The sequence below is a fragment of the Equus quagga genome, chromosome 13, assembly GCF_021613505.1.
Source record: "Equus quagga isolate Etosha38 chromosome 13, UCLA_HA_Equagga_1.0, whole genome shotgun sequence".
NCBI lineage: Eukaryota > Metazoa > Chordata > Mammalia > Perissodactyla > Equidae > Equus > Equus quagga.
Window position 1 is genome coordinate 32304682 of NC_060279.1, and position 12355 is coordinate 32317036.

Genomic DNA, 12355 nt, shown 5'->3' on the forward strand with positions numbered 1-12355 from the left:
AGCCTGATTTATAACTTTTAAGTACTAAGACAAATGTGAGCTTCAGCTGTACTCTTGTCGGAACCCTGCAAATGTTGGTGGGGTGCCTGACTAGTGAATTTATAATTTAGTTAAAAATTGCATTTCATCAGTACTAGTAGATTTTACACTATGATTGACATTTTCAGTATGCTATCTTTAAGACACATATCACACCAAAGTGATCTATCTCATAGGGTTGTCGTGAGGATTAAATTAGATAATACACATTAAGTGTTTAGCATAGTGACTAAACTATTTAGCCTGTGTAGGTGCTCAATAAACTGTAGCTATTTCAAGGAAAAGTGTTGACTGCTACTAGCTAGGCACTATACTAAGTTCTTTACCTGCTTTATATCACAAAAATCCTCATCATAACCCAGATGTGAATAGTTATCTCCACTTTATATAAGAAGGAATTATGGCTAATGCAAATGATCTTTAAAACAACCCTCCCAGGAGGGCAGAGCATGCATTAATCCTATTTTGTGAAGAGAAACGACCTTCAATTTTCAAAAGACCTGCTTACTTCCAGGAAGATGGTGATCAGTGGAGCCAGAAATGAGAGCCCACTCTGACTTCTACTGCAGTACTGTTGTCACTGTAGCACATGCCTCTGAAAAAAGCTTAATATTGCTATTGTCATCAAATGTGTAAATCCAAATGTTCTAAGTTGATATTCCTAAATATTAAAAAGAAAGAGTCCCATTGTTTTGTTTTTGTTTTGAGAACAAAGGCATAATGGATCTATCGCCCAAAAGTAAAACATTACAGGACTTTAAATCTGAACATTTTGCTTAGTAGATGTTTCACAAAATTTCAAAACTCACATAACAAAAAGTCATTTCCTCAAAACCATTCCTCACTGGCAAATACCAGTTATCTTTCAAAAAATGTATTATTCAATCTATCTTTCCCGGCTACAATATAAGTTATAGGAAGGCAGGGGTTTTATCTAGTTTGTTCACTGTATCACCTAGAATTCCGCACATAATAGGTGCTCAGTAAATATTTGTTGAATTGACAACTGTAAATTCAAATCAAATCTATGTTATTTCCTCTGTGCTGGATGCTACAGTGTGTGATGGATAGGTATTAGCTTGAACTATACGAAACTGCTGCTACTCAACTACGTTTTACCTACAAAGCGGGCAGTTTCACATGGTTCAACCAAACTGTTTTTAAAAAGCTTTCTAAACTATAATATGATAATTTTAAGAAGTAAACAGATATTGTGAAAGCTAAGACAGAAATGGAGAAATTTTTTCCCATGAGAAAAAATTACTGTATGAAAGTTGCCAAAGTCTTCAGGTTCTATGTTGAGATGTTCTCAAGAATCATCTATAAAACTCCCACACATTTCAAAAATTAAGCTAGAGATTTTGAAAGAGGATCATTATTCACATTTTTTTTACATTTAAAATAATTCCCATTTTGGTGTTTATATGCATATAGACACACTCACATGTGTAAATATGCAAAATATCTTAAGAACATGGACTATATCTCTCTTTATTAGCTAATTCTGATTTCATGTAAATGTACAAATATCTAATTAGGTCCCAATCTAACTTGAGTAATGAGTAAAATAAATTCCAGTTTCCAGAGATCATGTTAAAAAGCTAATCTGGATATATTATCTTTTCTCACACTCTAACATAGTGGGCTAAAAAAGTAATTGATATGTAGTTACTCTACATTTATTTTCTTCATCATTAGAAACACACCTAAGATTAATACATTTCTTTAAGTAAATTACTTCAAATGGTATCTTAAACATGCTTTTCTAAAAATCTAGATAACTGGCATTCCTGAACAGTAATAAAAAAACACATTTTACTCAGTGTTTTCCTAATGGCCTCTCCTTCTACATTTCCAAAGAAAATCCAGACACACACAGATTTACTAATGTCCCTCAAAAGAGAGAAAAAGAATTAATTGTCAAAATATGTCCATACAAATGTTTTACATTTCTAGAAATAAAAGTTTATCTATTTAAACATGATAGCTTCCAATTTTTGTACATAATTTTGTCCATCCAGACTTTAAGATCACATAACTAACATTCCAAAAATCAGAACTTTTAAAAATATATGAAACAAAGAAAGTATTCAAGTTATAGAAGATTTTACTATCAAATAAAGTATAATTTACATGATTAAAAAGTTGTGATTTCCATACAAAGTATTCTATTCACATAGCATAGGCAGCTAACAAAGCATAGTTCCCAAGTCACATCAAGTGATTTTATCTTCTCATATTGCAAATGAAATCTTGGCCTAAAAACTGGACAATCTGCTATGAACGACAATAAGCAAGGGTAGCACATATCATAGGCAAGTTTCTTTCCAAGTTGTCAAATGTCACAAGTTCATATTTTTCTTGTCTGTGATCCCAAAACCGGCAGCATTTTCATTTCATCCACTCTATTTTTGTGTATTTGAAAAGCAGGTGTTATCCATCTACCACACGAGCACTGTTCACCATACCAGTTGAAGGAACCCAATTTGGCATTGCATTTGGGGCAAAGAAGCTGAAATAAAGCAAAAGTGTTACTTCATTCATTCACTTTTATACAAAACAATAATTATCTTTGGCAATATAGGGTATAAAACCAGGTAAGACATGGCCCCTACCTTCAAAGAGTTTATGATCTAATCAGTGAGATAAAATGCAATGGCAATTTACTGTACCAGAAGGTGGACTACAACAACTGTGCAGGAAGCATGCCATACACTGGAGTTCAAAGGAGGAACAGGTTAACTCCAGCATGAGGGGAGAAAGGTGAAGCTTGACGCATGAAACAGAAGGTTTCATGGATGTGGCATACATGTTGGCTTTTAAATCAGTCTGCAATTTAAGAAAAATCATCATGGCTAAAGGATAGGAAAGCATGTTAGGATTCTCGTGTTCTATTACTAACTAATATTGACAGTATATACAAATTAGGCCTCAGATTCCTGGCTATTTAAAAACAAACTCATAGTCCAGTAAAATAGATAAATCCAAAAAAGCTTAACAAGTCTATTATATTTTCTTCTAATCTATTTATAGCATTATTTTTTACATTTAGCTCTTTAATTTATACATGGTCTGAGGTAGGGATTTTTATTTTTACTCTTGAACCATGGAAAGTCTGCACATAACACTAGATACCAGATTTCATTACATAAATATCTTAAATTTTAATAACAAAATACAGCAGTTCCCCTTATCCACAATTGAGCTTTCTGTGGTTTCAGTTACCCGCAGTCAACTGAGGTCCAAAAATATTTAATGGAAAATTCCTGAAAAAAACAACTCCTAAGTTTTAAACTTCAGGCCATTCTGAGCAGTGAGACAAAATCTTGAGCCACCCTGCTCCATCCTGCCCAGCATGTGAATCATCCCTTTGTCCAACATACCCAGGCTGTACAAGCGACCTGCCCATGAGTCACTTAGTAGCTGTCTAGGTTTTCAGGTTATCAGATCGACTGTCTCAGTATCCAGTGCTTGTGTTCAAGCAACCCTCATTTTACTTAATAACGACCCCTAAGTGCAAAAGCAGTCATGTTGGCAATTCGGATACACCAAAGAGAAGTACTTCCTTTAAGTGAAAAGGTGAAAGTTCTTGACTTAATTAAGAAAAAAATAGTATGCTGAGGTTGCTAAGATCTATGGTAAGAACAAATCTTCTATCCGTGAAATTGTGAAGGAAAAAGAAATTCATGCTAGTTTTGCTGTCCCACCTCAAACTGCAGAAGCTATGGCCACAGTGCACAATAAATACTTAGTATAGGAAAAACGTAGTATATAATAGGATTTAGTACTATCTACAGTTTCAGGCATCCACTGGGGGTCTTGGAACACACGCCCCATGGATAAAGGGGGGACTACTGTATACAGTCCTGCATTGCATAACAATATTTCAGTTAATGACAGACTCCATATATGACAATGGTCCCCTAAGGTTAGTACCATACAGCCTAGGTGTGTAGTAGGTTCCATCATCTAGGTTTGTGTAAGTACTGAGGAGAGGAAGAATTTTTCTTCTACCCTTCTAGGTTCCTCTGGCTGGTCCAAGAACTAAACTGACATGAGACAGATTAACAGGAGAAACACAACCAAGGTTATTAACACACATACATGGGAGAAACTCAGGAAAACTGAATAAATCACCAGAATGGCCAAAGCCCTCACCTTAAATACCATCCTCAGCTAAAGACAAAGATGATGGGGGTGGGGAGAGTCAGGGACCTCAAAGGGACAGCAGGCAATTCACAGGTAGGTGAAAAGGAGCAAATGTTTGGTAAACAAGTGTTTATTTGGCCACACAGAAACAGAAGAACACAGAGGGGAGCCCAACAAACAGGCTTTTCCAAGTTCCTCCCTGTCCACCACCTCTAATTCATGTTATGGTAAGGTGATAGATAGCTCTTCCTGAGACCTGCTTTTTTTTATCTGAATTCTTTTAGGCAGTGAAGAGGGAGGTAAGCAGAAAAACTTTGAGTCTTTTGTTCCTTAAAAATAATTAGCCTAAAATAATCCTCATGTTAAAGAGACAGATTTTGGTGTGGCAAATTTTGTTTCCCTTCAGTAAGTTCTATGATGTTCACACAACAAAACTGCCTAATGATGCATTTCTCAGAATGTATGCCCGTCATTAAGCAATGCACGACTGAACCACAAAGCTGAGACAAGCAACAGACTAGAGAAAATATCTGTGACATATTAGATGAAGCATTAACATCTAGACTATATAAGGAGCTCCTACAAATCAATAAGAAAAAGACAAAACACCAAGAAAAATGGGCCAAGGATGTTAGGAAAACTTACAGAAAAAGAAACTATAAATGGCTGATATAATATATAAAGATGTTGGTCTTCAATAGTAGTCATGAAAATTCAAATGAAAACATTTCAGGATTAACATTTTTCATCTCACAGATTGAAAAAACTACCAGTTTTATAATATCCGTTATGCCAAGGGTATGGGGAAATGAGTACATGCATTCAATGTTAGTGAAAAGCAACTATGTATGAGCATTTCTAATGTCACCTAGAATATTAGTAATATTTAAAATGCACACACTCGTCAATCCAGGAATTCCACTTTTAGGTATATATTCTACAAGAAAATTCAACTAAGTGTACAAAGAAGTATGCACAAATGTGATCAAAAATCTCTCACAAAAATGCCTTTATCTTGGGTATTTTCCAGGTTAAATAAAAGCAGCCAGCCAAAAGCACAAGCCACAAAAGAAAAAAATAGATAAAATGGACTTCATCAAAATTAAAAACACTACTGCTGCAAATACCATCAAGAATCAGAAATGACTGCTAATGAGTACAGGATTTATGTGGGGAGTGATGAAAACGGTAATGGCTGCAAAACTCTGTAAATATACTAAAAAACATTGAAATGTACACTTTAAATGTGTGAATTACACCTCAATAAAGTAGCATTGTCTGAAAACGTTTGTTTGAATACAGGGACCTCTTTCCAGGCAACACACCAACTAACGTAAACTAAGTTTCCTCATGCATAATATGTGAATATATCTGCTCTACCTAGTTTATAAAATTATTGTATTCCTCAAATAAAATAATACAGTGAAAGGGTTTCATAAAATATTCATTATATAAACTTATACAAACTTTCATACAAGCCATACAGACTTTAAATATCATTATTAAGATTAGTTATATCTTAGATTAAGATTAAGACTATCTTCAGATTAATATCAAGGAAACCTAAAGAAGAAATGTGGCTGTCACAGGATTCTCATATGAGCTGCATTCTTTAGAATTAAAAGGAGATGAAAAAGACTGCCATAGCAAACATACTAAAGTGAAAGATCAGGAAAAAGAGAGATACGTGGAGCCAAAAGAGAAAATGAAAGGGAAGAAATTTTAAATCTAATTTTAAAATCCTTGATTTGCTCTATTTGTTACAAAGTTCAAGTTGTGTTAAATATATTGTAATTAGTTTACATTAGTCTTTTATTTAAAAATATATAAAGGATAGCATTAATAGGAATTAAGTGACAGACCAACAGCTCTCAACCAAAAAGTGGCTATTTTAGATCAGCCTGTTTTTATTTAATTATTTTTGATAGATTCTTCTCTAAACTAAAAAGATATAATCTTCAGAAACAAAGTAGTTTTAAGACGGAGTAAAACACTAGTTAAAAATAAGGTTTAAAATGCAATAAGGAACAAAATATAGATGATATAATCAAGTTCTAGAAAATAAAATGTGTTCTCACCTGTCCATCCATCACTCCCAGCAAAGCTGATTCCATCCACTGTACAGGTTCAATGAAATAAGATGTACATTGAGCCTGACTCCCTGTGGTAAGCAGGAAAGATGGTGTCACTCTCTTGTGGGCAAAGGCTATAGGACCACTTCCTTCGTTATGATCCAAAATACTAGAACTTCGAAACAAAGATCGCCTGCAACCCCCCCAAAAAACAAAAACATTAATTGACTTCCAAAAGGATGAAAAAAGAGATGAAATGGATAGTATTTCCAAGGGGGAAAAATAATATAACATTGATTATGCTACTTTAATTTTCAATAACCTCTACAAGCACCGGATTTCTTTTACTTTTAAGAATTTATATTCTTCTTGAAAACAGATTTGAATCTGAAATTTCTTTATTATTCAATTAAACAAAATCTTCCTACAGAATTTAAGCAACTGAAACTTTCATTACTTTCAGCTATTGAGACAAGATAAAATCTCCAGAGGATACAAAATATTTTACCTGCACTTTCTGCATTTGTAGAGAATATCATCGTTCAATCCTTGTGAAATGGCGGTCGGGTCAACAGCAAAGAGCTCTTGAGGTAAGTTCTGCAATTCTACAAGACATAATTTTAAATGTATCCATTTGTCAAAAGCAACTCTCTGCATTTTCAAACAAAATTCAGGTCGTGTCAAACTGAGTCAACAAGTGCTAACCTCAGAAATTAAAAAGAAATCTCATATTGAGAAATCCGGATAGTGAAGAAGCCTTGGGTTCTGGGCACAGACTGCCCAATTTCAAATCACAGCCCGTCACTTACAAACCACGTGACTTTGAACAAATTATTTCTTGCTAAACTACAGTTTCAAAAAGAAATATAGTGTCTGTCTCAAGGGACTGCTGGAAAAGTGAGCTAATACACCTGAAACCTTTAGTGTCAAGAGTAAACAGCATCTAGAGAAGGCCCAATACTCACTAACAATTCTTACTTACCTGGATACTTCTCTGTAACCTTCTGTAAACGATATTGCTTATAAACTGCACTAGAGGTATCTACTTCATATCCCATTGCCTGGTATAATTTCAGTTGCCACTCAAACCCCTCATTCATCCTGTGAAGGCAAACAAATGTAAAGTTAAGTTTTCTTTAAATAAGTAAAATCACAAAAGAATTATTACTATAACACTCACTTAGCATCTGGTTTGATAGTCTGGAGATTTTCATAGGCTTTTTCAAAGGTAAGTTGGTCAATCTTCATCATAAAAGCAGTCACTACAGCCACACTTCGACTGACTCCTGCATGACTGAAAAAGAGACCTTTAAAATAAAATAGCAAATAGCAACAATTAAAACAACCCAAAAACCCACAGCCCCCTCTCAATGGTACAATTCAGGTCCAATTCATGTCTGCTCCTTCTGCTCAAATCCTTTGCCTCTCGAATCCTTTGCCAATGTACGAAAGAACTATTCCTCTATTTCCTTATTCCTTTTGAATTCTGAACAATGTGAATGTATTACCTATTCAAAAATAATTACACTAATTCTTTAAAATTTTATAATGGCTTCGGAACAAATCCAAACTCCCTTGCTCCTGGCATTAAGGGCCCTGGAGATCTGGTCCCAGATTCTTTCCATTTTATCACTACCTTTTGTCCCTTATGTAAATATTTAGAACAAGTGTTGGCACACAGTAAAAGTGCTGACTCGATACATTTAAACTATTGTTATCACACTCCAATCCAACCAAACAGGACTACTTAAGAATTCCCAAATACCCATGAAGATTGTTCTAACTTTCTGCCACTGCTACAATCTACCCCATCCTTCCCCTAGGCATGGCTTAGGGATCCTTCATGTCCTAACCAATTTTTCTCTCCCCATTCTGCCCTTCATCAACCACACCAAACAAAAATACTGAAAATAATCTGCTCTTGCTCTTAAATTTGAATACTCTTAACCTTTGTTAATCTCTCTCTGGGTACGCGCCTCGAATCCTAGCCTGCATTACAATCATCTGGAAAAGTGTACGGCTTCTCCTGAAGACCTGCAAGCTTTAAACACTTTGGGTGCGGGGACTTCGACTGGAAAGCGTGCCCGCCATCAGGGGCCCGCCTCCCGCCCCCTCCTCTCAGACACACGCCTGCCGCGGGAGGAAGTGGAAGGAGGTTCTCGCGATCTGACCGCCCCCTCGTCCCCTCCCGGGATCTCGCAGGAAAGGGGCGCCCGGGCAGGATGGAAGCGAGGCGGCGCTGCTCTCCCCACGGACCGGGCCACTCACCAGTGCACCAACACTGCCCGGCCCTCGGCGCGGGCCTGGCCGATGAAGGCCACGCACCGGTCCAAATGGCTGAGCAGGTCGGTCTCGGGTTTGTCCAGCGCTGGCACGAAGAAGCGCAGCAGACCCTCGACCCCAGCCCCCGCCTTGAAATCGGGTTCCTCCGAGTCCACCGTTAGCACGGCCGTGATGCCCACCTCCCTCAGGTGGTCTGGCTCCGCGACGGCCGCGGCTCCACCCAGGTACAGCCCCGGCCGCACTTCCAGCATCCGCCCCACGGAGCTGGCCCCGCTCTGGCTGCGCATCGGGCGCTCGCAGCCATGGCTCCCGCCCTGCGCCTCCAACATGGCGGCGCCCGGAGGCCAGACGGCTGCAGGCCTTACCATCGAGTAGGCGGCCGGCTAGAACGTCCTCCCTCTGGGACCAGCTGGCCTGAGCTGCGCCAGGGCTCCCTCGGAGGACCGAGTTGACGGTGGGAAAGTGGACTTCCCGGGGAAGGTGTTAACCGCTGCTGGGGCGGAGCTAAGCCCTATTTAGAGCAGCCTTTCGACTGGTGTCCCGCCCCTGCGCCCCAACTTGGTAATGGAGGATAAATTTTGCTGGGTTTCTGAGGCTTTTAGTGTTGAGACGTTCTGGAATTTCTGCAGGAGCTCCTGGACTAAAATTTGAAATGATGGTCTCACCAACTGAATCATCAGCACGATTTTATGCATTTGAAGCAAAACATTTTTTTCAGTGTTTATAAAATCATTGGTTTGTAGTTCTCTTCTATTTTTCTTTTTGCTCAATTTTTTTTTGATATGTGAATCCTTTTCTTGTTGATGTATATTGTTATATATATTTTGAAGATGTTAATCCTATGTTTTTGTATGTCAGTGCCCTCCAGCCAAAACCCACCAGAGACCCACTTGCAGTTAAACAAATTGTGTTTATTACTCAACTATAAACTGTGGAGAATTTGGGGAAATCTCAGTAACAGAGTGTTAGAAAGATCCCTTTACAGGATTTGGGCTTGTATTAGGTGATTTTGGACAGGGTGTAAGGAAGCAGGGCTTTGCTCTGGATTGGATGCTGTCAGGAGGTGGGGGTGATCTTACCTATAGAAAAGAAGTAGCAGTCATGGTCCTGGCATAAAGATAGACCCATGGACCAATGGACTAGAATAGAGAGCCCAGAAATAGACCCTCATGTATATACTCAGATGATCTTCAACAAGGGTGCCAAGACCACACAACGGTCTTGGCAAGGGTTTTTTGGATATGATACAAAAAGCACAAGTAACAAAAGAAAAAATAAGAAAGTGGCACTATATCAAATTAGAAAGCTTCTCCACAGCAAAAGAAACAATCAACAAAATGAAAAGGCAACCTATGGGATGGGAGAAAATATTTGCAAATCTGATATATATCTGATAAGGGATTAATTTCCAAAATATAGAAGGAATTCATACAACTCAATTGCAAAAAAACCCCAAACAACCCAATTGAAAAATGTGCAGAGGAACTGAATACAGATTTTTCCAAAGAAGAGATACAAATGCCAACAGGTACTTGAAAATATGCTCACCATCACTAATCAGCAGGGTATACAAATCAAAATCACAGTGAGATACCACCTCACTGTGTTAGTATGGCTGTTATCAAAAAGATAAGTGATAACAAGTGAGGATGTGGAGAAGTGGGAATCTCTGTGCACTGTTGATGGGAATGTAAATTGATACAGACACTATGGAAACAGTATGGAGTTTCTTCAAAAAGTTAAAAATAGAAATACCGTATGATCCAGCAATCCCATTTCTGGGTATATATCCAAGGGAAATGAAATCGGAATCTTGAGGAGATATCTGCACCCCCACGTTCATTGCAGCATTTTCACAAGATCCAAGATATGGAAACAACCTAAATATCTGTCTACAGATGAAAGGATAAAGAAGATGTGATGCATATAAAATGAAATATTATTCAGCCATGAGAAAGAAGGAAATTCTGCCATTTGCGACAACATGGATGGAACTTGAGGGCATTATGCTAAGTGAAATAAGTCAGAAAGAGAAAGACGAATACTGTATGATGTCACTTATATATGAAATCTAAAAAAGCTCAACTTTGGGGCCGGCCCAGTGGCCCAGCAGTTAAGTTCAAATGTTCTGCTTTGGCCGCCCAGGGTTCACCAGTTTGGATCCCGGGTGTGGACATGGCACCATTTGGCAAGCCATGCTGTGGTAGGTGTCCCACATATAAAGTAGAGGAAGATGGACACAGATGTTAGCTCAGGGCAAGTATTCCTCAGCAAAAAGAGGAGGATTGGCAGCAGTTAGCTCAGAGCTAATCTTCCTAAAAAATAAAATAAAAACTAAAAAGCTGGACTAGTAGAAACAGTAGAATGGTGGTTGTCAGGGGCTGGGGGTAGGGGAAGAGGTGTTGCTCAATGGCTATAGAGTTTCTGTTTTGCAAGATGAAAAAGTTCTAGAGATCTTTTATACAGCAATGTAAATATAGTTGACACCACTGAGTTCTACACTTAAAAATGGTTAAGAGTGAGGGATGACCCAGTGGCATAATGGTTAAGTTCACATCCTCCGCCTTGGTGGCCCAGGGTTCACAGGTTCAGATCCCAGACTTGGACCTACACACTGTTCGTCAAGCCACACTGTAGTGGCGTCCCACATACAAAATAGAGGAAGATTGGCAATAGACATTAGCTGAGGGCCAATCTTCCTCACACACACAAAAAAAGATTAAGAGGGTAAATTTCATATTATGTATTTTTTACCACAGTTTTAACCAGCCCTGGTGGTCTAGTGGTTAAAACTCAGTGCTCTCACTGCAGCAGCCTGGGTTCCTTTCCTGGTCAGGGAACCTGACACCACCCGTCTGTCAGTTGTCATACTGTGGTGGCTGTGTGTTGCTGTGATATGGAGCTTCCAAACTAAGACAGACTAGGAAGAAGGACCTGGATGCCCACTTCCAAAAGAATTGGCCATGAAAACCCTATGAATAGCAGCAGATAATTATCTGATATAGGACCAGAAGGTGAGAGGATGGTGCCAAAAGACCAGGCAGGGTACCACTCTGCTGTACACAGGGTCTCTAGGAGTCAGAATCAACTCCATGGCACTGACAACAAGAACAAAAAAAGAAAAACACAATTTAGAAAAAAAAAATAGGAGCTGTAAGTCATTTTAGCCAGTATAGGATATGTTTGGTTTTTTTGTGGTTTGGACAATGTTCACGTTTTGTCTGTATTCAGACATGACTACAGGGTGGTCTTGTTTTTGTCTTGTCCCCTCATGATCTCAGAGTGGCTTTGTCTGATCTTGATGTTCTGTGAAATGGTTTATGTTCAACAGGAGAATAGGAACACCCAGCTGTGAGTGCCTGGCCCGCCATAGCAACACCAAGGAAGACTTCCTTCATAGACCAGGCCAGCTCCTGGACGCCAGGGTCTGCTTTCCTCTTCCTCATTTATAACTTTATAATTTTGAAAGAGATTGAGACCCAGGGCGGGGACACTTGAGCCCCATCCGAGTCGAATGGAGGAAGGAGCAAATGCTTCTGATTGGGACATAGCCCCTTGAAGTGGCAGCCTGGAGGGACAGAGGAAGAGTGCTATCTTCCCCTACCCCCACCACAGTCCGTGAACCCCTTGAGAGTAAGGACTTTGCTTTTTCATTTTTGTATCCCCAAAGAATCTGGGCTAATGTTGGTGATTAATCCGTCTTTGGGAAAGTTAGAAATGGAAGGGAAAGGAGGGCCAGAAGAGACATCATACATTTTCCTCTCGATGCCATTGCCTCCCTCGTCCCAAAGGCTTTACCTGAAAGACTCACC

The 12355-nt window shown here is 38.8% G+C and overlaps 1 protein-coding gene across 2 annotated transcripts; it reads right to left on the reverse strand.

Annotated features, from left to right (window-relative positions):
- Nucleotides 1-1919: 1919 nt before the first annotated feature.
- Nucleotides 1920-9921, reverse strand: DUSP12 (dual specificity phosphatase 12). Of its 2 annotated transcripts, XM_046684358.1 has the most exons (7): nt 8529-9921; nt 7441-7554; nt 7243-7361; nt 6769-6865; nt 6267-6453; nt 2712-2868; nt 1920-2551 (listed from the first exon to the last, which is right to left on the reverse strand). In XM_046684358.1, the coding sequence occupies exons 1-7, from the start codon at nt 8909-8911 to the stop codon at nt 2499-2501; spliced, it is 1110 nt and encodes a 369-aa protein (XP_046540314.1). In that variant the 5' UTR covers nt 8912-9921; the 3' UTR covers nt 1920-2498. The 2 variants fall into 2 exon arrangements, with proteins under 2 accessions (XP_046540314.1, XP_046540315.1); XM_046684359.1 differs by lacking the exon at nt 2712-2868 and having other exon boundaries at nt 8529-9917.
- Nucleotides 9922-12355: the final 2434 nt, after the last annotated feature.

Excerpts from the sequence above, each read along its gene's own strand:
- DUSP12 (XM_046684358.1), bottom strand. The coding sequence starts at position 8,911 with ATGGTAAGGCCTGCAGCCGTCTGGCCTCCGGGCGCCGCCATGTTGGAG. Across the intron at positions 2,869-6,266 it reads TGGGAGTGATGGATGGACAG|ACTGATTTAAAAGCCAACAT; the intron begins GTGAGAACACAT and ends CTTAAATTGCAG. Across the intron at positions 2,552-2,711 it reads TTGTTGTAGTCCACCTTCTG|CTTCTTTGCCCCAAATGCAA; the intron begins GTACAGTAAATT and ends GCTTTATTTCAG.